This window comes from Lissotriton vulgaris, chromosome 1_1 (genome assembly GCF_964263255.1).
Source record: "Lissotriton vulgaris chromosome 1_1, aLisVul1.2, whole genome shotgun sequence".
NCBI lineage: Eukaryota > Metazoa > Chordata > Amphibia > Caudata > Salamandridae > Lissotriton > Lissotriton vulgaris.
Window position 1 is genome coordinate 1,184,171,199 of NC_141685.1, and position 27,805 is coordinate 1,184,199,003.

General features: G+C 48.4%; 1 protein-coding gene across 1 annotated transcript in view; it reads right to left on the reverse strand.

Moving 5' to 3' along the window:
* The window catches only part of KIFAP3 (kinesin associated protein 3), a 1,607,567-nt gene that overhangs the window by 431,908 nt on the left and 1,147,854 nt on the right, over window positions 1–27,805 (reverse strand). Inside the window, exon 15 of the mRNA XM_086964434.1 lies at window positions 13,209–13,334. Within this exon, the coding sequence (XP_086820560.1) occupies window positions 13,209–13,334 (126 nt within the window). The remainder of the gene's footprint in view (window positions 1–13,208; window positions 13,335–27,805) is intronic.

Genomic DNA, 27,805 nt, shown 5'->3' on the forward strand with positions numbered 1-27,805 from the left:
GATACCCAGGGTTTGTGAATTCCCCTGGATGGTTTCACAAATAAGCCAAAATACAGCTAATTTTCATCTTTTGATTTTGAAAAATGGGGGAAAAGTGCTGCAGAAGAAAGTGTCTGTTTTTTTCCCTTGCAAATGGGATCAACAAAGTTTGTAGTGCTGAAATCGCGATTTTCACAGCTTTCAGTAACAGGCAGACTTTTGTGTGAAACCCACATTTTTTTTACACTATTTTGGCATTTTACTGGGACATAGCCGATTTTTGCTAATTTTTGTGCTTTCAACCTCCTTCCAGTTGGTGGTAGAAATTGGTGTGAAAGCAATAACGGATCCCGTAAATCTATACATTTCTGAAAAGTATACAACAATATACTACCCAAGCTACACCAACATCCGTATTGTCATGTGGAGGGGCGCATGGATATCTTTACACACACATCACTTTTTTTCACAGCACCCTATGTCCACATAATCCATAAAAGATCTCAATGAAACCAGAAATAGTCCAATCAAAGCTTCTGTCTTGAAGTCTTTAATTTCCACAGATTCGTGATATTCCAAGTTACAGCCGACGCACGTTTCGCCCTCTGGGCTTTCTCAAGGCTTATTTATGTTTGAATGGCCTGGAGGAGATGGGGAAGATTCCCTTTACTGTAATGTCCCTCAGGATTATGTAGTATTTCAATGTGCATATAGAAGAGGGTGCATTCAAGAATATATAGTGAATATTCAGGCTTCAATCGATAAGTTAATGAAGTTCAGAAAGCAGTATGTCTTGATATCAATCGAAGAAATTCATTAGATTTACTACTCAGTGTTCATCATATTGGCCACAATTTCGATGGGATTATGATATATCCCGAGTGTTCCCGACTGAAAATATTAGTTCCTGGCCATGGTGTGTTCCCGGTCAGTTCTTCCACTGACTTTCATAAATGAAAGTCAGAATTTCTTCAAGACAGAAGCTTTGATTGGACTATTTCTGGTTTCATTGAGATCTTTTATGGATTATGTGGACATAGGGTGCTGTGAAAAAAAGTGATGTGTGTGTAAAGATATCCATGCGCCCCTCCACATGACAATACGGATGTTGGTGTAGCTTGGGTAGTATATTGTTGTATATGTGACCTGGATTCGGCTGAATCCTAGGACAAATTGACACTTTGGTGGGTAGGTGTCACATACCCTGAAGCACCCAGGCCTTGGTTGCCATAGATACAATCAAATTATCTCAGTACAAGTGGCATTACTCTGAAGATAGTGCGGTTTATTGTAAGCAAACCCACAATCTATGCTCATATAATTTCTGAAAAGTAGACAACATTTTGAATTAAGTGAGGGGTCATTTGTGTAGATCCTTCAAAGTTTTTTATAGAAATTAACAGTTGAAAATAAGAAAAATTGAAAAAGAAGTAAACAAAACAGCCATTTGTGCCAACGTTTTTACATGTAACTTCTTTTAAGTATGACAGATTTTTTAAAGCAATATATCGTTACATCCGCTGGACCCTTCGGGATATGTAGGACTTGTAGGTTCAACAAGAACCTGAGGAACACAGAGTCAATAACTGAGCAGTGTCTTGCCATGATTTTTCATTGTGTACCAGTTATATATCAATTAATTTGGTAAAATATAAAGGGTGAAAAATAGGTATCAAAGACACCTATGTATTTCCGAAATGGGAACACAATATACAGTTTAGATACGGTAGCTATTTGCACATCTCTGAAATTGTGGGTACCCATACTAGCATGTGAATTATAGGACATTTTTCAAAGTGATTTCTTTTTTACACATCTCCTTACATTTGGAAGGCAGAACTACATGGAAAGTCACTAGGTAATAACAGTTGTCCTACAATTCTATGTTCCCTAAGTCTCCCGATAAAAAAGGTACCTCACTTGTGTTGGTAGGCCGAGTCTCCACTACAGGAAATGGCCCAAAACACAACGTGGACACATCAAATTTTTACAGTGAAAACTGACCTTTATTTTGTAAAGTGCCTAGCTGTGGATTTTGAACCCTAGCTCTGCCAGTACCTAGGGAAACCTAGCAAGCCTATACTTTTTTGAAAACTAGACACTCAGGAGGGGAATCCCTTGCAAATCTCAAACTTTGTCAGAAAAAAACATATTTCCCCCACATTTCTGTGATGGAAAGTTCTGTAATCTGCGTGGGTCCACAAAATTCCAAAACCCACACAGGTGAGTCAAGTACCCACAACAGGCAAGGGCCCAAAACGTATAGTCGAGACATCAAAATTACCTATCACAAAACAACCTGTTTTTGAAGGGAGGCACCTGGGTATTTTGCTCCATGCTCAGTGGCCGTCTAGGGAAACCTACCATACCCACACATTTCTGAAAACTAGACACCCTGGGGAATCCAGGGAGGTATGGCTTGTGTGGATAACCTAATGTTTCCCTACTAGGAATCCCCTGCAAACCTCAAATTTAGCTGAAAAAAATATTTTTTTTCTCAAATTTCTGTGTGGGAAAGTTGTAGGATCACTGGGCTGACGCGAATTTTCTACCATCCAACATTCCCTCAAGTCTCCCGATAAAAATGGTTCCTCACTCATGTAGGTGGGTCAAGCATCCACGACAGGTAAAGGACCAAAACAACCTGCTTTTGCAGGGAGGGGGACCTGTTTTTTTGGCACCGGGCTCGCGGACATATAGGGAAGCCTACCAAACCCACACATTTCTGAAAACTAGGGGAGTCCAGGGAGGTATGGTGTGCGTGATCCCACAACGTTTCCCTACCAAGAATCCCCTGCTAACCTCAAATTGAGCTGAAACAAATACATTTTTCCACACATTTTTGTGTAGGATCACCGTGCCGGCAGAAATGTCCTCCCACCCAGCATTCCCCTTGACCTCCCGAGTAAAATGATACCTCACTCGTGTGGGTGGGCCAAAGGCCTGTGACTGGGAAGGGCCAAAAACCTAGGGATTAAGGGTATAGCGTAGCTAATTCTAAGCACTACATTTCTTTAAAAATACGTTTTTAGACGATTCTGCATTGGACAGTCACACAAGTGAGGAATCATTTTACTAGGGAGACCAAGGGGAACGCCAGGTGGTAGGACATTTATGCCTACATGGTGATCCCACCCAAAAATTAGTGGAAAACTGATTTTTTTTCAGCTAAATATGAGGTATGCAGGGGATTATCCCCCTTCCAATGACACCTCTCCCGTGTGCCTTGGTGCCCTGAGCACCGAGACCGTGAAATCAAAACTGAGTTTCAGTTTCTCCAAGACGAGACATGCTCACTGACCGTAATTTCAGAGAAATATTCAGAACACGGTCGGGAGCTGAAAAAGCTCTTCCCCAGCTCCCAAGGGTGTTTTGACAAAAAGGAAATCCCTCTGGTGCCCGCACCAGAGGGATTTCCTGTGCCATGAGTGTGAATGCCGGGAGCCGTTGGACGCACATGAGCACTGGTGTGTTGAACGGCTCCCGGATGTCCGACTCACCGAAAAGGTTAGGACATATAGAGTGGCCATGTGTCATTACGCAATGACCCTCTCTAAATTGGCTGTAACAAACCCAGTTGTGTTTGGTATCAAACATGTTGGAATCATATCCTCACACCGTAAACGGTGTGGTGTGGGAGGTATGATTTCATGCACTGTAAAGCTCCTCCAGAAGGCCCTCAGTGCTTCCGATACCTGTCTTTTAGACCCGGACAGCAAACTATGGCTACTCCCTAACAGAGACACAATTCTGCCCTCGTGATGCTGAGCCAAGCTTGAATAGAGCAAGACAGGACAATAGGTATCCTGTCACAGCGAGGTGTGACCACCTCCCAAACAGGACTTAGTGTATTGGGACAGGGTGGGGTGCTTGCCAGCGGCACTCGGACTGCTTTAAGGGCACATTTGGTGCTCTCCTTGCATATTCCAGTTCAAACCAGTCAGGGAGCCGTTGGAGCCCGCTCTGGTGCGAAACTGGTCAAAGGACATGGGAGTATACTCTCCTCTGGGAAGGACCCCTAAATCGTTCCAACCCTTTCTAGGGGAATTTAAGAGCTTACCTGTGGGTGGGTCCAGATTTAACACTACTTCAACTTTGACCGTCTGGGCACTCTGGACATCGCTGGCCTTCGCTTTTGGGAACCGAGATTGCAACTGGGATGGCTCCTGCTGCTCCTGGACTCATTGTCCTGCAAGTCTGCTACAACGTCTGTGCCCATGCTCCATATAGATTCTTCCCAAGGCCAGTGCACATCTAAGTCACCCAAAAGAATCTCCCTTGGAGTAAAGGAGTCACTTCTGTGCATCCACCGACACTGCAACAAGGCTAACAGGTCTGCTTGTCCTGAGCTCCTACGGACTCTGAAAGGTCCAAAAACACAGGTGGTAGTTCTGTAACTCCCTCAAGGCCTACCCTATCTTCACGGTACAAAAGGGGTTGGTGATGGACGGAGCATTCTTTAGCCCACTCCACTAAAGAACGGTGATGGATTAAACCCAGATCTGTTGACTGGGTGTGAGTGTTTGATTGGTTCAGATGCTCCATCCATCACGACCCCCTTTTGTACCCCTTTGTTCTCCATAAGTTGGCAGGGTATGCTCAGACGTGAGTCCCTTGCTCACTTTGCCACTGGATTCAAGCAGGCCTGTCTGAAGACGACTGGAATGCCAGAAACCGGTCCTAGGAAGCTTGAATCCGGTCCAGGGAAGGCATGGCTTGGCAGTTCGGGCTGGACGGTTAACATGAGGCACAGGGTCAGACTGATTTGCATATGGCCATGTCTGAACTGGTGATGGATTAAACCCAGATCTGTTGACTGGGTGTGAGTGTTTGATTGGTTCAGATGCTCCGTCCATCACCACCCCCTTTTGTACCCTATCTTCACAGCAAGTTTGAAAACAGTATCCCTTGTCTGAACCGCTGGAGCAGTACCACTGTGCACCACTTCGAATTGCCGTTGCCAAGGCTTGTTCACGCTCTCCTCCAAGGATCTTTGGGCTCCAAGAAGCTCCCGCAACAAGCAACTCCTGCAGCCAAGATTTTCGTCTGCACCGCATTCTTTGCACCATGGGCCTTCTTCCTTTGGTGAGCTGCTTGAGGTACTCTTGTGACTCCTGTGCCTCCGGCTTGTGGGTCCTCTTACACGTCTTCTTCGACTCCAGTGGGCTCCCCTGCTTGGACTTACCTGCTCATGGTGTGTCTGCAACTCTTTCATACACTGCACCTCTTTCCGCTGCCAAGGCTTGTTGGTGCCCCTGCTGGACACCTACTCCTTGGCTCTCGACATCCGACATGGGACAGCTCGTAAACAGCTCCTGGTCTCTACAGTGTTGCCTAGTCTGCACAGCTGCAACTTCAAGGGCACAGTCAAACTCTCCTGCAGCTCCGACATCTGTGGGCATTCGTCTCCCATACCTCCTGGTCATTTCTGAATGGCATAGACTCTGTCCCCTCTGCTTGCAGGTACTACTCCTCTTGAATCCACCTGTGGGTTCCACCGGATACTTTCTCCTTCCTCGCCAGCAGCATCTACCTGAAATCCTCCACTGTGGTCTACGGCAGTTTCCGACATCACTTCGCACCTAGGCATCCGGCTTCCCTGGTGTAGGTATCCTGGTTCCTGGGGTATCCACGGGTGGGGTGGCTCTCCAACCTTCCGTCTTCCACTGGGTTTCTTCAGGGTCTGCTGGGAAGGGTCCTTCTTTAAAATCTCTACCGCAACGTACCCATTGACTTGAAGAACAAGTTACTTACTTTGGGTAACAATATATCAGTAAGAGATATGTAATAGTTATGGATTCTTCATCTTAGAATTACCTCCAGGCATCAGACTGGATCCAGAGAATTTTACCTCTCAGCAGTACCCCTGCGCATCGATAGGTGGCATCGGTCGACTCCGTGTTTGTCGTCGTGGTTGCCAGAATGGCGTCACAGTATCTATTTAAGACACCGCCCTCACACACGGACATCAGTTCTTTACACGAAATTCCACACAAGAAGCGCAGAGCCATGCAAGATACTGACCACTGGCGCACAAAAACTAGGGCCCTGAAAGGGAAGTCCCTTACCATAGAAGTCAGTTCGAAGGACAGGGAGGATGGGTGGGGCGGTGAGGAATCCATAAGTAATCTATGTCTCTTACAGATAAATCGTTACCTAAGATAAGTAGCTTGTTCATCTGAAAGAGACAATTAGTTATGTATTCCACACCTTAGAATACATACCCCAGTAATACCAGCCCCGGTGGTGGGTCTGCGAACCAAGTTCACAACAGAAAGTCCTGGAGAAGTGAATGGCTGAAAAAGCTGTCTCTCCGGACTTGGCTGTCCAGCGCAGTGAAGCCCATGTAGCTGCCTGACAGATGTCAAGAAGGAGACTCTACCTCCCAAAGCAGTAGTGGCTGCTGTCGCCCTAATGGAATGGGCACGCAACTCCACTGGAGGTTCCTTTTTCGCTAAGGAATAGCAGATCTTGATGCAAAGAACGACCCATCAGGAGATGGTTCTTTTTTACATGGCTCGACCTTTCTTGGCGCCCACATAGCAAACAAAGAGCTGTCATCCACCCGGAACTGTTTTGGCCGATCCCGAGAGAACAAAAGAGCATGTTTTAGATCCAGACGGTGGAGCCTCTCTTCCTTTTTAGAAGGATGCAGAGGCGGAAAGAATGTGGACAAAGTGATGGTCTGTCATATAGGGAAAGAGGTAACCACTTTGGGAAGGAGGACAACTTTGTCTGGATGAACAGCCAGGAAAGGAGGCTTCAGAAGACAGGGCTTGGAGCTTACTTACCCTGCGAGCTGAGGTGATGGCAACCAGAAAGGCAGTTTTAAGGGTAGAGTCTGAGAGGACAGTTATGTAGCGGCTCGAAAGGAGCACACAAGATAAGTAAGAACCAGGGTCAAGTCCCACTGGGGCATCACGAAAGGAGTTGGAGGAAACAAGTGAGTAATGCCCTTAAGGAAGTGATTTACAATAGGGCACTTTAAGAGAGAAGGCTGGTCAGGCATCCGAAGGAAAGCCGAAATGGCCGAAAGATAGCCTTTGAGAGTGCCCAGAGCAGAGCCCTCCCGGGCCAAAGAAAGAATGAAGAGGAGAATCTCTGAAAGGGAGGCAGAAAGGGGTCCACAGCCTTTGCTGTGCACCATGCCACAAACTTGTTCCATCTACAGTCGTATACTGTTTTTGTGGAGGAATGTCTGGCTGCCAGAATGACATCACAGACTTCGGGAGGAAGCTCGAAAGTTTTCAACTGTTGCCACTCAATCTCCACGTAAGGAGGTGGAGGCTGGACAGGTTCGGGTGGAGGACCGTCCCCTGCTGCTGCAACAGAAGATTCTCCCGGTCTGATCGGAGGATCGATGGCCATGTGTAATAGTTCAGGATACCAGACTCTTCCTTCCCAATCCGGGACCACAAGAATGACTTGGGCCCGGTCGCACTTGATCTTCTTCAGCACTCTGGGCAGAAGTGGTAAAGGCGGAAAGGCATATAGAAGACGGCCACTCCACTTGCGACAAAAAGCGTCACCTAGAGAGTGCCACCTTGAAAATTCCAACACACAAAAGTGCTGACATTGTGCGTTCTCTTTGATGGCAAATAGATCTAACCATCACTATCACCACTGCTGAAAGAGACCTTGTACCACATGTGAGTAAAGACGCCATTCGTATCCATCATGCACCGTGGCTGAGTTCTTCCGCCCTGGAGTTCACAGAACTTGCCAGATGTTGAACTACCAGGGATATGCCCTGATGTTCCAGCTATGTCCAAGGGCTAAGAGCCTGTTGACATAGGGTCCACGACCCCAACCGCCGTGTTTGTTGCAGTACCACATTGCTGTAGTATTGTCCGTGAACACCTGCAGAAATCTTCACTAGACAGAGGGAAGGAATGTCTTTAGTGCAAGACAAATCACTCGAAGCTCCAGAAGGTTGAAATGTAGCCTGGACTTTGTCAGAGACCAGAGGCCTCTGATCTCTGCCTCTTCCAAGTGGCCACCCCACTCCAGCAGTTATGCATCTGTCACCACTGTGAACTGTGGTTGGGGAAGGGAGAGGTATCTGCCGCTGACCCATTCCCGGTTCATTAGCCACCACTGCATTTGACGTGCAGTGCCCTCCGAGATCTGGATGCAATCGGAAAGATTCCCCTGATGCTGTGCCCACTGGAACTTCAGGTCCCACTGCAGAGCCTGCGTATGCCACCTATCATAGTCCAAATATAAATGAGCAACAACGGTCCTTGGCAAAAGGGAGATACACTCTTGAATAATTATAGGCCACAATCAGCGCTATAATGAACAGGAAGTCCAGCCGGACCTCAAAATTTAATCGATAATGTGATGAGTAGAATATCAGAACATTATATAAGCAGTGGGACACAATCCTGTATCCAGCAAGGCTAGACAAACAATTTACAATACACACAGGTAGGAAATTTCTCAGGCAATTTATAAAGGGGGGAGCAGCTAGAATTAAGATAGAATCAATTAGCTTTGTTCATGTAGAAAAAACGCAATTTTAGCACATAATAGTGAACTGGTGTTTAGACTACATCAATGGTCGACGGCGTTTCGATCCAGTAAGAATCAAGGATCATCATCAGGACAACCAATGTATTGCCTGAATGTACAAGCCTTAGGAGACAATGCGATGAGGCAACCGACGTGCCTCGGAATTGGCTGAGGGTTATTATAAGGGTGTGGAGGTGCCGGGCTCAGGTGCTGTCATAGTCCACCAGCAGGATGCGGAGGCCATGAGGCACAGTAGCCTCAGGGTCATTCTGACCAAAACCAGGGACAGAGGCTGAAAGATCAGAATCATAGCCCGAATATCCCAGACTCGCTGTTCTGGAGGATAAGCCTGAAACTTTGCTGTGTCCAGTACCGCTCCGATGAAAAGGAGATTCTGAGAGGGAATCAGGTGTGACTTTGGCACATTCATGGTGAACCCCAGAGAGTGCAGGAAGTCAGCCGTAGTCTGGAGGTGGGAGACGACAACCTGGGGCGGACCGCCCTTAACAGCCAGTTGTCGAGACAGGGGAAGACTGGAACCCCTGATCTGCGCAGATGAGCTGCGACCACCACCATCTCTTTAGTAAACTCCTGAGGGGCGCTGGTAAGGCAGAAGGGGAGCACAGTAAAGTGAAAGTGCTAGTTGCCTACCGTGAACCGTAGGTTGGGAGGAGATGTGAAAATAAGCGTCCCACAAGTCCAAAGCAACCATCCAGTCTCCAAGGTCGAGGGTATACAGGACCTGAGCCAGAGTCAACATTTTGAACTTCTCTTTCCGGAGGAAGCGATTGACGTTCTGGAGATCCATGATAGGATGCAAGCCCTTGTCCTTCTTGGGCACCAGAAAGTATTGGGAATAACAACCACAACCTACTTCTGGGGCAGGAACGCGCTTGATGGCACCCTTGGCCAAGAGAGCCGTAACTTCCTGTTGAGGAAGGGTCAAGTATCCTCCGACATGCGATGTGTCTGAGGTGGCATGGATGGAGGGGTAGTCTCGAAGGGGAGGGATAGCCCCTTCGGACTATCTGCAAAACCCACCTGTCCGACGTGATGTTGAGCCAGTGGGGGAGGTGATGGAGAATCCTGCCAACAACTGGTAAAAGGTGGCCCTTAAAAGGTCAGACTAGGAGGGCTTGGAGGCTGCTGCAGAGGAGGTGCTGGTGGACTGGCCCGCCCGTTGGACCCCAGACCCACGACGGTGGGTCCCACGTTCCAGCAGAAGCTGGAAAGCTTGCGCAGGCCTGTGGCTCTGGGCGGATTGTGATGGGGCACCCCTTCCGTAGCCACTAAAGGGGTGAAAGGCAGACTGCACTGGGCGAGAGGTGGATGCCCTGGAGTCCCTAAAACGCTCAAGTGTGTTGTACGCCTTGTCGCCAAACAAGCGATGGCCATCAAAGGGCATGTGCAAAAGCGTAGCTTGAAGATCACCCGAAAAGGCAGTAGAACTCAACCAGGAGTAGCGGCTGAGGGTCTACCGACGTGGAAATCATCCTGCCAAGTAAGTCGGCAGTGTCCAGCCCATAGCAGATGGCAAACTTTGCTGCGTCTCTCCCTTTGGCAACTGCACGGGAGATCACAGCCTGGGCTTCCTCCGTGCTCTGTGGCAGCACCTGTGCAACCGTGTCCCACACTGAGTGTGAGTAACGCCCAAGTGACATGCAGTGTTCACCGACCGCAGTCCCAAGCTGGAGGAAGAAAATATCTTCCACCAAGGTGGTCCAGCTTCTTGGATTCACTATCAGATGGTAAGTTAGGGAATACGCCCTTGGAAGTCGAGGCTTGGACTAACAAGCTCTCAGGGGTGGAGTGGTGAGAGAGTCGGGCAATCATCCTACCAAGTGCCAAAAAGGATGTTTGTGAGGGCCTCATTAAAAGGCAGAAGGGGCTCCGAAGAGGCTGCTGTCGACTGATACACCTAGGTCAGGAGGTTAGTCCTGACCGCCACAGTAGGAAGCTTGATGTTTAAGGGCTTTGCCGCCCTACGCAACACCACTGCGTAACATGCACCCTCCTCTGTAGCAACAAAAGGGGGAGAAAGCATGCCAAGGTCTGTGGAGGTGTCCAGACCACTGGCATCACCTAACTCCTTTCTCCAGTCCGGTTCCTCTAACTGGTCTGCAAGACGGTCCACAGACCCCTCCTAGTCCCCCTCACCCTCTCCTTGTAGCCACTCAGGGCAGTAGGAAACATCGGGAGAGAACAGAGGTACAAAAGTACCGGTCGGCGCCGGTCCTGACATCCGATGACGTTGGTACGGCTCTGTGTGCGGACGCCGGCTGGTGACACAACTGGCGTCGGAGATAGCGAAGGTGTCGGAACTGGATGTGGTGCCGGAGGAGGTGTCACAAGATCGACTGGCACTGATCCGAATCCAGGCCAGGATCCTAGGGGGTCCTGCGGCGCCGAAGCCACTGGCATCAAAGGCCTAGAGCCCCCAACCGAGTCCACGGGGCCAGAGTGCGCGCCCCGGAGTCAGGCTGCGCAAAGATGGAATGCAAGGCTCTGTAAAAGTTGTGAAGCTGTGCAGGGGTTGCTCTGGTGCCTGGGAAGGGAGGGAAGGCCGGAGTCGATCCAACAGGTTCCGCGGGCAGAGCCGGACTACTTACCTTCTGCTTCCCCCGTCGTGTCGGCTGACTGATGGAGAGAGCGCAAAGAGCGACAATGTTTCTTCGCCTTCTTCTTGTGCTTCAACTTACCCGAAGACTAAGACTTTGATGATGAGTGGTGGTGGTGGTGGCGGCACCGCGACCAATCACGTGATCTCCCTCTGGACCGTGACCTCGACCGGCCCGGAGCAGACTGTCGGGCCTCCCAAAGACTTCAGGTTTATCGCCCGGTAGTTGAAGCACGTCTTCGGGTCGTGGTTGCGCTCCAAGCACCAAAGGCACACAAGGTGCAGTTCTGTGACCGTCATCAATTTGCGACAGGAGGCGCAAGCCCTGAAGCCGTTCTCACGTGACATCGCTCCATGCACCAGTAGTCGAACAACTCAAAAAAGATCTCGACAAAAGTCAAAAAGTGACTAGAGGTACCGCTCTCTCCAGGATCTGTGATGGCTGGCGCAGAAAAGGAAAACTGACGTCAGCGCGTGAGGGCTAAGTAGATACCGCAACGTCATTCCGGCGACTACAATGCCAACGACAAATGCGGAGTGGACTGACACCACCTATCGACCTGCAGGGGTACTGTTGAGGGAAAAAAAATTACAGATCCAGTCTGACTCCTGGGGGTAATTCTAAGGTGAGGAATCCATAACTAATTTGTCTCTTTCAAATTTGAAAATGCAGTTGTGTTCCCACACTGCACACGGCCTCTGTGGGGTTCCTGGGTACTTACAGCGGGTGGTTCCTTGGGTCCCCAGTACTGCCATGATTTCCACTGAGAATGCGGCTGTGTTTCCACACTGCACACGATCTCCGTGGGGTTCCTAGATACTCACCTTGGGTAGTTCTTTGGGTCCCCGACTCTTCTACGTCTTCTGGGTCTACTCGTCTGAAGTTGTGGTTGGCATTCAATTTTTTTAGTATATGGTTTGGTCTCATCCTAGAGACCACTGTGTATTTTGTGCTATTTACGTATTCTAATTGCAAAGTATTGTGTGTATTATGTTTATATCTCCGGGTAGGAGATATTCAAATGTGTTAGTGAGTGTTAATAATAAATACATATTTTTATAACACTGCGTGGTACTTTTTCACTTAACTCATACCATAAGATTAAGTGCTGGTAAAACAAGCTGCTTTACACTCCTCTGGACTAAGCCTGAAGGCTGTTCTCCACAGCTACCACTTAGAGAGTTTTCTAAGGTTGTCAAAGACCACTAAAATCTCCATAAAGGTTGTCTGGATTAGTGCAGGGTGCTACACTTACATAAGTAAGCACCGTATACTAAGCAAGCCTCTTATAGTGCCTGGACAATGCCCCCGCATTTCCAGGTGCAGGACGGCTAGTGGGAGAGGTTTCTGTCCCAATCCATTTTTCCAAGTACAGTTTCTCTGTAAAGTCAACTTCATAGGATGGCCTAAATAACCACTGCCAAGGGCCTGTTAACTTTTAACATAGCTAAAGGGACATTAATGCAGAAAGGTTGCACACACACATTACTGTATGTGATAAATATATGAAGATATGGGATAAATATACATAAAAACTGATCAGCCCCACATCCTCTCTCAGTCCTGCTCACACTTGTGTGCTATCTTAAAACATAAATATCTCGCTCTCTAGGACATATAGATTATATCTTACTTAAGAGTCATAAACCCTGCCTCACAAATCTGAACCATAAAATTCCTAAGGGTTGTAGGTAAAACCAAACGCACAGCTATGTTTCAGTCTCTTTTGCTTTAATCTGCACACGGCTGCAGATACACATATGCAGGAACGTAATATTTGCAGTGTTTACCATGCAAGTACAGAAAACTACTCGCAAACGCCACACTGCATTCACACACACACACACACACACACATCTCCAGCCATGCACTGGTGACTTACAAGCTCAAGCCCCCTATCACTTACTCCTTTTGCTTCAGTGCAAGGTTTAGGTGAAGCAACATAGTCCCTCCTCACTTATGCCATATCAGAAACCAAGGCACTACAATTGAAGCTCACCTATGGAATAGCGTGCTCTTTCTGCATAAATTTACACCACCATGCCAGGAGTCTCAAGTACTACAAAAACGACACAATAAAATACAATATACATGTACCATTAAGTAGTTCAATCAGAGCTGGAATAATCCCGGATTTTGCCAGCAAAGCAGCACAGGAGTCATCCATGGAAACGGTCCCAATCATTATCACCACCTCCAGTACAAGGTCATCCTCTGCAGAACCTAAAGTGCAGACAGTATTGCATTTGTATATGTCAAGCAAAACAAACAAAATGTGCTACAGAAGGAAATTAAAGTAGGGGATGTTATAAAACATTCTGGATGTGTTTCACAGTGTGCTTTGTATGAATAAAAAGACAGTTGATTTATGACACAGTTAACTCTGCATAAATTGATTTTATGGGTTGATATTTAGTAGATACTGGAACAACAGCTGTATACAGCAAAGCCTAAAGGGGAAGAAAGTGCCATTTCTTTGAAGTCTTAAAAACTAAAGAGAATGACTCTTTCTTAATCGTTCTGGTGTACGAGGTCTGCTTACAGTTTCTATTAGTTGAAACTACAAACTATAGCATCTTATTCTCATTAAAATAACATTTAATTCTAATTTGATACACCTCTAGAACAAGTTACTTACCTTTGGTAATGCTCTTTCTGACAAATACTATAAGTGTAGATTCCTCACTTTGTGATTCTCCCTAGGTATGTAGGAAAGAAGGATCTTTTTGGCTTAGATACCCCCACTTTCTGCCTGGTGTGTGTGTTTTGACTGTACTTCACTGGGATCCTTCTTACAAGGATCTCAGTGGAAGTGCTGTCTACTCTAAATTCCATGGTAAGAACTTTGTACACTCCACAATTGGCATGTTGGGATACCATTGCAAGTCCCTAGTATATAGTACTGAGAGGTACCCAGGGCATTTGGTACACCAGTGGTCTCCCAGGGGCTGCAGCATGTATTATCCCACTAATGGGAGCCCATGAAAACTGTGTCTGCAGAGCTGCCAATGCAGTCCGCGTGCAATAGTGTCTTTTTTTGGGGAGTTTTATGTAGCACAAATTTACCCAAAGGTATCGGAGCACTTTACATGAGCACCAGTTATGTTACAGACAAATACATTAATTTTTGGTAGGCACAGGGAGATTAAGTAATTTGCACAGAATGTTGACCGTCCCTGCCAAGATTTGAACCTGGTTCCCCATCTCAGAGGTTGACCGCCTAAAGTTGTTAGGCCATATGCTCTCCCCTAGAGAGCTTGTACCTTTCACTTTGGATATGAGTTTTCCCCTATATCCCAGTCACTGCACTTTTAACCTATAAGTCAACCCTAAGGTAGGGCCTTTAGTCCAAGGGCAGGGTGTATGATTTTAAGTCTGTGGGTACCCCTGCACGAGCAAAGGTACCCCAACAAACCCGGACTCCATTCCCTGAGCTTTTTAAGTGCAGGACAGCTATTATAAGGAATGTAGTGGAAACTGCCTAAGTTGAGTTTCAAACTACATAAAAGATGCTCAAACCTGGTCATGTTTGCTATCACACTTGTTTGAAAAACGCAACTACACTGATTCCAGCGTTAGTTGCATGATACCATGTACTGGGGAGCTTCTTAGAGGACACCCCAATACCTATCAGTGTAACCTTACAGGGTCTGGCTGCTGGCTCACGCTGCTGCTAACCCTAGACAGTCTTCTTGCCTCTCTTAAATTGGGCAGAGGAAGCTGAACAAAAGAGTTTCAGTGCAGAGGTGTGACAAGTCTCCTTTAGAATTCGGTCAGGTGGGGGCACTTAAGAGCGCCACAAGACTGCACTGAAGGACACATTAGGTGCCCTCCTTGCATAAACCAGTTCAGGAGCTCTTGGCTCCTGCTCTGGCGCAAAACTACACAAGGGACAGGGGAGTCCCCCCCCCCCTCCCCCCTCCATGTCCAGCTCCTCCCTATGTAGGTGCCCAGAGCTCCTCCAGGTGCCAACTGAGTAGTGTCCCTGAACACTTCTGATAGGTGGGTCTCCACAGAAGAGGTCCTTCTCCTTTTTAGGGTTACTTAAGGGCTCCTCTGAGGGTAGGTCCTTAGGTGCATCTCAACAACAACTTCAAGATCCGACTACCTGTCAACTGAAGACTGTTCAAAGACTCTTCTGCTGGTGGACACTGGAACACTGCTGTTCTTTGAACCAGGACCAAATACAGGACTGCCTTTGGTAGGAAGATTCCTGCTGCATCTTCGTCTCTGTGTTTCTTCAAGTTCTGCAGCTCTGTGGCAGAGAATCCTACAAATCACCAAAGACTCAGCCTGCATCTAAGCCAGAAGGAATCTCCTTTCTAGTGAAGGAGTCACTTCCCTGCATCCGCAGGCACCTCTATGACGATGACCAGTTTGCTGATCCTGTTGTCCCACGGACATTGCCTGGCTCTGCAACACAGATGGTTGTCTGTTGGCTCTCCAGAGGCCAACCTAGTCTGCCCTGCAACTGAGGTGACTGTAATTTCTTGCCAGCCACGTGAACCCCCTCCCTGTGCACAGTATCGATTTCCCAATAATAAAGCTTGTTGGCTCTCTGCATGAAAGATCATCAAGCTCCAAGAAGCCTCAGCCTCCAGCATTGCACAGCTCCAAGAATGACGTCCTGCCTGCATCCTCTGCATCGTGGTCCTTCATCTCCTGCATGCTGCTGAGGCTTCCCTGCAACTACCTGTGCAGGCTCCAACGATTCCTGCTGGCTCTCCTGCCTGCTGAGGGCCGGCCCTGACTTACCCGTGCTAAGTTAGTCCTACATACCTTGCTGGTCTGCAACACAGCATCTTCACCCGCAATCCATTGGTCGCATTTGCCAAGGCTTGTTAGTGGTTCTACAGACCAACGACCTTCCTGCACTCGTCGATCGGCATGGGACAGTTTGTGGAATGCTCCAGTGCTCCTGCATCGTCGCCTGGGCTCCACAGCTGCTGCTTCAAGACAAGGGCTGGTGTTGTGCACCTGTGCCTCCTGGTCACCTCCTGGTGGTTTGGATTCTGTCCCATCTGCTTTCAGGTTCTTTACGTCTGGATTCCACATCCTGGTTCCACCGGCCTGGTCCATGAAATGCTGTAGCTTCTAATCTTCCACATACCTCCACTGTTGTCTATGGGCAGTTCCAACACCACTTCATCACTGTACACTTGGGTTCCCTGGTGTAGGGATCTAGGTTCCTGTGGTATTCATGGGTGGGGTGGCTCTCCAACCTTCCTTGATACAAGTGATTCCTTCTAGGTCCCTGGGGAAGTTTCGCAGAACTGTAAAAATCGAACTGCGACTTACCCTGTATTACCATAGGGACGTTTGACACAGTGTAACCATTCAGCACCCGGGTGCCTCGGGTCCTGGCTACTCACCTTGGGTAGTTCCAGATTTCTCCAGGGGTCCTCCATCCTTGGATACTAGTCTGATTTGGTACTTACCTCACATTCCACGATTTTAGTATATGATTTGCACCCCCCGCCCAGTTGGGACCTATGTGTTTTCTTATGCTATTAATCTATCACTTTAGTATTTCGTGTGTGTAATTGATCTCAGGGTAGGAGATATACCAAGATAGTGTCTAGTGTATGTTAACAAATACAAAGTATTTTTATACTAACCTGGTGTGGTTCTTTCTTGTGTGAAAACCTTACTGACTGACTTGCTTTACAACCTCCTGAATAGGCCTTAGCTGCTCTCCACTGCTTCCCCTTGAGAGCTCTGGTTTGCAGGGACCTAAACACTATCATCAAGGGTTGCCTGGACTCAGTGCCTCACCATAGGTGTTCACAATATACTGAGCCAGCCTCCTACAAGGTGCCAGTCAGGCTGAGGAAAACTTTCTGCAATCACTCCTGCACACCAGTAGGTGGCACAATTAGCCTCCGTCGTGACTCTGTTCCACTTCCAGTCATGATAACAAGGAGCAGCATAGAGGCATCAGTGGCTGTGCACTTGCATCAGTTTATACCATTGTAAGATACCTGTTCTTTTTGTAGGGTCACCGCGGTTTTTCGCCTTTTGCTGGACCCTACATTTCTGCAGGATGTAGAACTGTATGAACTTTACCCTGCTAGCTAATGGTGAAGTGCCTGTGCTCCTACTTTCAACAAGGAGAAAGTGGCATGCCCCTGATTGGAATATTTAACTTACCTATAAGCCCTTATTATATGACACAAAATATACCAGAGGCCTGCACGTTCAATGTCATCATCATCAAAATAACTTTATTTCGATTCATATTTCAGAATCATAAAAGTGTACATACATTTAAATCCTATTCAACAATTTAAAAGTAACGACATAGAATTCATTTTGGGCTCCACAATTCATAAAACATAATAAATTCAGAATACTTTTAAGGATAAACAATTTAACTATTTAAGCATTTCATAAAGTGCATATACATTTTCATTATCAGACCCACATAGTGTTTTTTATCCATGATACCACAGGGAGTACCCTTCAACAACGGTTTCTGATAGCAAGGGCCACTCTAATAAAGCCAAGTACTGCACTACATATCACTGGAGTTGAAAGGGACAATAAGTGATCATAACCTTCTTTATAAAAATGGGAACCAAGTGATAACAAAACAGGTTTAATAAACTGGTTTCTTGGGTCCCTATATAAAGCACAAAAAAGGATAAGATGCAGGGTATTTTGAGAAAACCTACCATTGCAGGGGCAAGGGGGTAGCCTCTCACACCACCCACCCTGCTTTGGAAAAGCAAACAGGAAATGTAGTGTGCCAAGGCGAAACCTCGTCAAGTAAAAGCGCCATTGGGTGTGCATAATGCTTGACAAGTAAAACTGATGCTGCAGCTTACCCCTCTTATACACGGCATGCTCACTGTCCCTCAAAATACCTAGGCTAGATTGATAGGCATTTTTGATAATCCTTTTAAAATCTTTGCCAATCATGTCCGGCTTTTGGTATAAATGTCCCAACCCAATCTTGTAGAATGTATCCCTGACATATAGCAACCATGGGATCTTCATGGAATGGTCAAGTTTAAGACAATCTTGTAGGATTTCCTTTGACAATTTCAGATCTTCAGAACGCCAGACTTTAGACCATAATAACAGAGGGGACACATAAATAGTATTACTCACAAAATCAACACCCACCTCCCCCGTGGCAAAAGCTATTTGAGGTGCCTGATGGGACAGATAAAAGACGTTTAATAAATCTGTTTTCCATAACTTTTAATTTATTACAATTTTGGGTCCCCCACACCCCTGCCCCAAAAGTTGCAACAGAGAGGCATTTGGCTTCATATAGGGTAATTAGTTCTACGATTGGCTTTTGGCCCAGTTTACTAGCGAAGTGATAGAGGGCCTCGATTGATTGTGTGGCCTTTTGCACACGAGCAGTTGTTAGAGGATCCCAATTTAGCTTTTTGTTAAAAAGATTACCTAAGTAGTTAAAATTTTCGACTTTCGCGATAATTGAATCCTTCACAAGGTACCTGCGAGATCTTATACCTTTTGGACCACAGGACATCGCGAATGATTTAGTGAAGTTAACCCTAAGGTCTAAACCCTCTATAAAAGTCTCAAAGGCATTTAGGTAAGTCTGCATGCCATTTGTCGCAGACGACAAAACCGTGTCGTCTCCGTATGACAACATCAGTATCCGTCTTCCATTAGCCTGGGGGAAATCAATTCCACTCTCCAACAAGAAACTTTCTAAGCTGTTGGTGTAAACCAGGAATAAAAACGGGGCCAGGATACATCCCTGACGAAAACTTCGGTGCATGCGATGGGTTTTGTCATTTCACCATCGCGACCAAACCTAATTGTTACTGTTGTGGCAGCGTGGAGTCTGCGAAGCAGGGCGACCAACGGTTCCTCAAATCCCATAGTCTCCATCATTTGCCACAACTTACCCCTGCATACTGTATCGAAAGCACTGGACAAGTCCATGAAGGTCAAGTGTATAACACTGCGCTTGGCCCCCATGTACTTGCCCATAATTAATGCCAAATTCAGGCACTGTTCAGTGGTACCCATACCTCGTCTGAACCTATACTGGGAGTCCACTATAGTGCCTACGGACTCTGCCCATGATTCAAGGCGTGCCAATATCACTCTCCCCATCAATTTACAGGACGCATCTATTAGTGATATTGGCCTGTAACAGCACGGGTCAGCCTTATTGCCCTTTTTAAAAATCGGTATAACTACCGCATCTTTCCAAGAAGTAGGAATACGTCCAACCACTATTGATCTAAAAACATTTAATAAAAGCGGAGCCCACACCTCTAAGTTATGTTTGAAAAGGTCCAGAGGTACGGCATCTGGGCCGGGGCCTTTAAAGGAGCACCTTTCCTCAGGGCAGTCTCTATCTCGGAGAGAGTAATTGAGAGACTAAAGGTTTTGGCTGTTTCCGAATTACATTCCACAGACCCCTCATCAGAGTTTAGCGATACTTCTTTTGGGTTAAAAATATTACTGTAATGTGATACCCATAGGTCCCCCGGTATGTGTACTCAAATATCGCCTTTTGTCTCACTTTTTAAGAAAGGTCGGTTGATTACTTTCCAAAAGAGCCTGCTGTCCAACGTTCAATGTCACTGTTGGACTGCAGCACTCATTGTGCCACCAACTGTAGTGGCAGCGCAAACGTAACTTCAGGTTTACCATTGATAGCCTTGTTATTGCAGTTTTAAATTTCAAATTCAACCTTTCAAAATAATAGATTTTGACAGGATAAAATCTTCCTTTTGAATATTTTTGAGACACCCTAAGATAGGCCTTAGTGCCCATTAGGAAGGGAACATGGTTTTTAAAAGTAGTACTTGTAAGAATGTTTTGTAAAACATATCCTTACAGTGAAAAAGTCCCAAAAGCTATTTTCACTGAAGCAGGGATGGCTGTTCCATAGAACAAAACTGTTATGTTTTTACATTTAAAATATGCTGATATCAGTCAGGAAACGGGGAGAAAAATAATTAAACAACTGTTTTTAATAATTATAAAAAAATCAATTGGATCAGTTGAATTTGTTATCAATTTTACAGAAAATGTTCTTTAAAAAGTTACTTTTACCCGGTTTAAGCCTCTGGGGGCCATTTGCAGTTACACTCCCACTTCTGCAAGCCAGTAGTTCGCACTTGAATAGTTGTGAATGGATGCAAAAATGCTTCCATGAGAACATAATATACTGACCTGTCTGAACCTGATAACATATGCAGGATTGAAGTGTGTGAATCTTTTTTTGACATTACAGTTTTAAATTCTGTCTGAATGTCAAATCTTGCTTGATAGGCCTACTGAGTTTTACATACAACAATCAGCAGCACACTTTCTTCTACCAGAGTATCTGAGTTTATTGGAAACACAGTGACTCCCTCAAACTGGATTTGAGAGGACACTAAGATTACCATAGTATACTCCCCACACACACTCCCAGCGCTCAGAACTCAAGTTTAGAGTGAGCAAAGGCTTCCACCATCTTGAAAATACCCAAAGTGGGTAGTGTTGTGCCAGGGAACTTTTACACTATTGGTTAGGCACACTCAGGTATCATTCCCACCCACCAGCTTGGGCCAGGCATAACGGCATAATCGCCAGGCACTACTTCAGAACAGTTCTAGACACAAGGAATATTAGATGACTGAAACTGGTGTCTTTGACCCGAAAGGAGCCCTGGAGGATTGTATCTGCTCCCTTTTACACCAGGACAAAGAAGTGAACCCCAAGGGTCATAAGGCTCACCTCTGGTTAAAGCTACAGGGACACAGCAAGCTATAAGAGACCTTTTCCTGCAACTTCCCATCCGACCAGTAGCAACTTGACCAAGACTGGACACTGCTGCTTGGCCTCTGCTTGACACCCTTCAAGTCTCTAGGTGCCTCCCCTGATGTCCTCATGTGAGGGTTATAAGTATATTACAGTGGTGGCTTGGGACTTAAAGGACTAAAGTCAGAAGGTAAAAATCTATGGATGGGATGAACAATTAACTTACCTTCGTTAACGCTTTTTCTGGTGGATTCAGTATCTGCCTATGGATTCCTCACCTTATGAATATCCCCCTGCGCCAGCAGCATTCGGAAAGTTTTTGTAGCTCTCCAAGCCGACGAGGACTTCACAATAGCATGGCTCCGCACGCGGCTCAGCTGACGTCACTGGAGCCATAAGAGTGCCTCGTCGGCGTGATGACGTCAGTTCCGCCCTTTTTTTCTGTACCTTCGAGGCACACGGACGGACCGACAACAGATATATATATATATATATATATATATATATATATATATATATAGTATACACAGTGCATAGTATTCAAACCAACACACAGTGTGAAATCAATGCAGGAAAGCAAAAAGAATAATACACTTCCTTTGAAAGTAACAGTCAGTTTTTATCACATTATCCCGACTGTAGGTATACAAGAGCGGACAACGAGGAGGCGGGTGGGCCAGCGAGGAATCCACAGTCAGATTCTGTATCCACCAGAAAAAGCATTACCGAAGGTAAGTAACTTGTTCTTCTGATGGATACATCTGACAGTGGATTCCTCACTTTGTGAACAGAAACCCACAACAGTCCCCACTCCCGGAGGAGGGTGTCCACCCTTCTATGCCCAAAGGTCCTGCAGGACGGAGCGCACAAAGTGTCCGTCCCTCCTCACTTTGGAATCTAAGCAGTAATGCTTCACAAAAGTATGGAGGGAGGCCCAAGTTGCCGCCCTCCAAATGTCGTCTACAGGAACACCTCTAGACAATGCAGATGTAGAAGACTTTGCTCTGGTAGAATGAGCTCTAATACCCTCTAGGGGTTCATTACCAGCCAAAGAATAACAGATCTTGATGCAAAGATAATCCACCTGGAAAGTATGCACTTGTGCACCGCTCTGCCTTTCCTGCGACCAATGAAGCCCACAAATAGCTGGTCATCCACACAACAGTCTTTAGTCCTAGCAAGGTAAAAACTCACCGCCCTCTTAGGGTCCTGTGACGGGGGCGGCATGCCACTGGGTGCCTCGAAGGCTGCTACCACCCCGTGTGGGTATTCACCTTGTGACCCCCCCTCCTGTCTTTTCAGCCTTCCCAAGCACAGGTCTGGCCGATGCCTGAGGAACGATACAGCTGCGACGAGGATATGGAGGACTGGCCCTTTAACTGGAAGAGTAACAGAGAAGAGGAGGAGCCCCGACACGCCTTAAAACCGGCAGGTGATGACAGTCAGGTGTGTGTGTGCTTGTACACCGGAGCGGAGGACGACGAGCGGAGAGAAGTGTGTTGGGGAGAGCGGATCGAGAAAAGTACTGAAAGAAGAGGACCCGGTTTGACATCTACCGAGGGAGTGGAGGTGCAGAGTGACCTGTTGACGGCGCGGGAGCCTGGAGGCCAACGGCAACACGAGCCGCCCAGCCGCACGCGATCTGGAGGCGTGTGGCTCACCGAGGTACGTAATCGTATCTCGGGCTGGGTTAAGAGGAGAGGAGGGAACCTAGAGTATTTTGAATCCCGTTTCCCCTCATTCCCCTGGAGAACCCTTCCTGAACACCCCTCCACGCCCAGTCACTAGCTGTAATTATTCACCGGTGGTGCCCTCTCACTCCCTTCCCCTCACGAGTGTGTCTGTAACATATCACAAACTGAGACGCCCTCTCTTGTGTATTCTACCGAGGCGGCAAGCACCGTAATCACGGAGACGGACCAGGTGGAGACAAGACGGAGCCCAATTCGGAGGAAGGAGGAGGCAACCAGGAGGAAACAGCGACCCGAACGAAGCAGATCTCCGAGAGGGACTCACATTAGGAAGGCTTGTACTGATATCCTGTTACAGCAAATAAAGCAATCACGGACAAAAACTCGACTGTTGCCCATTACTCCGCAACCCGCTACAGGTCCAGACGGTGAAACCGCTCCTCCTCCTTGGAAGGGTGAGGGGGAGGATAGAAGTAAGGAAGGGTAATGGACTGCCCCAAATGGAAGGGAGTTACCACCTTAGGCAGAAAAGCAGCCCTGGTCCTGAGTACCGTTCTTTCAGCATGAATGGTCATTAACAGGGGTTTCGAACTCAGAGCTTGAAGCTCACTTACCCTCCTTGCCGAGGTAATGGTAACAAGAAATACTGTTTTAAAAGACAATAATCTCAAGGGACACTTGTGCAAGGGCTCAAAAGGAGAACCCATCAAGTAGGTTAAGACCTGATTTAAGTCCCATTGAGGCACAATAAAGGGATTGGGCGGTAATTTGTTGGTAAAGCCCTTAATGAACCGTAACACAATGGGTGATTTAAACAAGGAATGCTGATCCGGCAAGCAAAGGAATGACGACAAAGCCGATAAATAGCCCTTCACAGTAGCCACAGCAAAGCCTTGCTGAGCTAGAGAGAGAGAGCAAACTGAAGGATGTTGGATAAACGAGCCCTCAAAAGACCAATAGACTTCTCTCCACACCATTTGCCAAATTTGGACCACCTGTAGGAATAGATAGACTTGGTGGAGTGTCGCCTGGCCGATAAAATAACATCCACCGCGCCAGGCGGGAGAGAAAATTAGTTCAGGTTGTCCCATTTAATCTTCAGGCATGAAGGTGCAAGCTCTGGAGGTGGGGGTGTAGAACCTACCCCTGCGACTGCAAGAGGAGGTCTGCCCTGAGAGGGAGACGGAGCAGAGGGTGCGACGGGAGGTGAAGAAGGTCTGTATACCACACCCATCTTGGCCAATCCGGGCCGATCAATATGACTTGGGCCCGGTCTTGGCGAATCTTCCTCAGAACGAGAGCAATCAAGGGTATGGGAGGAAATGCGTAATGGAGTTGTGAGCTCCCAACTCAACTGAAACGCGTCCCCCAAAGCTCCCTGCATCGGATACTGGAGACTGCAGAATGACGGGCAGTGAGCATTCTCATAAGTGGCAAACAGGTCCACCCGAGGAGTTCCCCACGTCTGAAAGACATAACGAATCACCTCCGGATGGAGCCTCCACTCATGGTCTGCAGAGAACTGCCGACTGAGACTATCTGCATGTACGTTCAGAACCCCGGCCAGATGATTTGCCATCAGACAAATCTGATGGTCCTGAACCCAGGACCAGAGCCACAGAGCCTCTCTGCAGAGATGATGCGACCCTACTCCTCCCTGCTTGTTGACATACCACATCGCGGTAGTGTTGTCAGTCAGGACTTGAACTGACTGACTGCGAAGGGAGGGGAGGAAGGCCTTGAGCGCCAAACGTATCGCCCGCAATTCTAGAAGGTTGATATGAAGCAATCTTTGTTCTGGAGATGAAAGACCCTTGATCTTCAGATCCCCCAAATGAGCACCCCACCCTAAGGTGGATGCATCCGTTATCACTGTGGCCATCGATGGAGGAAGATGGAAGGGCTTTCCTTGAGACAGATTGCCTTCCAGGCTCCACCAAGACAGATTTGTTGCAGTGTCTCTGGAGCTCTTGATCGACTCCCTGACATCCCTGTTGTGCTGATACCACTGCCTGCGGAGGCACCACTGGAGTGCCCTCATGTGCCAGCGTGCATGGTTGACCAGCAGAATGCAGGACGCAAACAGACCGAGCAAGCGAAGGACCTTCAGGACTGGCACGACCGCTCCATTGTAAAACAAAGGAATAATTTCATGTATGTCGAGAATTCTTTGAGGAGGAGGGAATGCCCGACACACAATAGTGTCCAGTACAGCTCCTATGAACAGGTTGCGCTGAGAGGGTACCAGGTGAGATTTGGGCACATTTATCGAGAAACCCAATTTGCACAACAGCTGGGTTGTCACTTGCAGATGATGAAGCACCTTCTCTGGCGACTACGCCTTGAGCAACCAGTCGTCAAGATAGGGGAAAACTGGAATCCCCGACCTCCTGAGATGGGCTGCCACCACTGCCATCACCTTGGTTAAGACTCGAGGTGCAGTAGTAAGTCCAAAAGGGAGAACCGCAAACTGATAACATTGCAACTCTACTGTAAAATGGAGATACTTTCTGTGTGACTTCAGGATTGGGATATGAAAATACCCATCCTGCAAGTCGATCGACATCACCCAGTCTTTCTGTTGCAGCGCTTGAAAAACTTACGCTAGGGTAAGCATCTTGAACTTTTCCTGCTTCAGAAAAAGATTCAAGATCCTGAGATCCAGGATTGAATGTAACCTGCCATCCTTCTTGGGAATCGGGAAATACCTGGTGTAGTATCCCTGACCGCTCTCCAGTTCTGGAACCACCTCTATCGCACCTTTGTTTTGTAATATTAGAACTTCCTCCTGTAGGAGAAGAAAATGGTCCTCCGAGCATGCCCCTTGGAAATGAGGGTAATCTGGAGGGTATTCCCGAAAGGGAAGAGCATACCCATTCTCTACAAGATTTAGAACCAAAAGGTCCGTAGTGACAGATTCCAAATCTTGTACAAAATGTGCAAGCCGACCCCCCACAGGACCCACATGATCCAGAATGGTGGATCTAGGTCTGCTTTGCGGTGGTAAGAGGGGGAGGTAGAGGAGGAGAAGGGCTGACAACCTCGTGGACGACCTCTTTTCTTGCCTCTGTAAGATTTATACAGAGTATTTTGCTGATGCTGCAGCTGCGGCTGCCTGTAGATCCAAAAGGACGACCTCCCAAAACCTCTGTATCTTCTGTGACTTGAACCTCTAGGCTGCACTTGCAGACCCAAAGACTTAGCGGTGGCTTTGCTGTCCTTAGACCTTTGCAGGGCTGCATCTGCTTTTTTACCAAACAGTCCAGAATGGTCAAAAGTGAGGCCAAGATGGCGGCCTGAACAGATGTTGGACTGCGAGGCTCCCCGGCCCTGAACCCCTTTCAGTCTTTTTTCCTAGCTTGCACCTCCCTAGCAGCCCTGGCAAATTCTGCTGCTGACCGGTAAACTCGCATGACCGGCTTCTGGCCCGCATTGCTCCACCAGAATCCTCCGGAGCCGCCACTTCGCCGGAGACCCGAGGGCCGCGTGGTTTTAGCGGCTGCACAACGGGAGAGTTGGCGCGGAGGCCCGGCGATGGGGCTCCACAACGGGTCCACAAAGAAGTGCGAGGTAGCCAGAGGAGGAGACCGGGACCCGGTCTGAGTCGGCAGGTCCCGGGGACGGCGGCCGCAAATACGTGCGGCGGGGGGAGGTGCGGACCAACAGGTGGTACGTGGCGCACTGCGAAAATCGAGGTCCCAGGCCCGGGACTACACGGAGCGGTGGGCCGAGTCCAGCAGGCGCCCAGAGACGACGACGAGCCCCCACCCAGTGGGACTCCCACCATGAGCCAACACTAGCGGGGCGACGCTGATTCCAGCTGCGGGCTGCACTGGGGAGAAACGTGCTGACAGTGATGAGCCTGGTACAGGAGAGCCACGGAAATCGAGGCCCAGGCTTCGGGGCCTACACCACGGAATAGACAGCTGGGGCGCTGAGGCTGGAGTGGTTACCCTGAGGGCCTTGGGGGACCCGAATCGCCCTACCCCTGCGCAAGCCCCGACGTTGATGAGGTGAGGAGGAGTGCACACAATCCGGGGGGGCCCCGCAGCAGGCCGGCACACGGAAGGCCCAAGGACAGGATGAAAACAGCTCTCTTGCGTAGCGACCCCGAGGCTACCACACACCCTCCTGGACAGCGCGCCCGCTACACACTCTGCTCCTCCCAGTTACTTTTAAGAGCTTTTGAGGGGTACCATTGGCGGGACGGCTGGGGCCGATGCATGCGACATGAGCAGTTGCGAAAATTGAGACCCTGGCTTCTGGGCCTAGACTGAGCTGCTGATGTGTCGGTGGTGACCCACGCGGGAGCTGGGAGCTTGGAGCTTGGACCTGGGGCGACGCAGCATTCGCGGTCTGACAGCCCGCCCTGTCCGACAGCGGGAACCACGCTCGACAGGTGAGGAGGGGCACGGAGGGAGTGGAGGTGCCCAGCTGCAATCCGCCCGCCGTACCGGCCGGGCGCGACTGGAGGAGCTCTGGGCGGAAGCGGGGTAGTTGCCCCGACGCGACACGGCCCTGGCTAGGGAAGCACACATTGAGAGACTGCTCTGGCCCCGGCGGACTTGCCCACCTGCCCCGAGGGTGCCCACTCTAAGCACCGGACTAGACTGCAGTCGCTACAACACTCTACCCCTGGGGCGACATGGCCAACGCGGGTCGCAGAGGCGGCCGCACTATAACGGATATGTTAGTTAAAAGCACCCCAAAGGGGGAAAAGACCCAGAACCCCCCTTCGCCAGAGACTGCGGCCAGCACCCCAGGACAGGATGATGGGGGGGCCCCCATCACAAAAGCCTTCCTGGAATCCCTCTTTAACACACTTAGGGACGACTTCCAGACTCTGAAGCAGGATCTGGCAGGGGAACAACGCGAAGTCCGCAGGGATGTTGATGGCTTGGGAGAGCGAGTGGCCTCGATGGAAGAAACGAACCAGGCCTGTAGCGAGGAGGTGGAACTGCTACAGCAGGAGGTCATCCGCCTCTGGGAGCAGCAAGTAGACCTCCAGGCGCACTCCGAGGATCTCGAAAATCGCTCCTGGCGGAATAATATACGGGTCTGGGGGGTGCCATTGAAAGCAGAGGGAAACAGCGTCACTTGTTACTTACAGGAGCTCTTTCGGAAGATTCTTGGTGAACCTGCTGACTTTGCTATTCGCACTGACCGCGCGCACAGAGTTGGCCGGGCGCGGCATACACCTGCCCCCCCGCCGGACATCCTTGCCTATCTCCCTGACTTCCAATTGAAAGAGCGGATCCT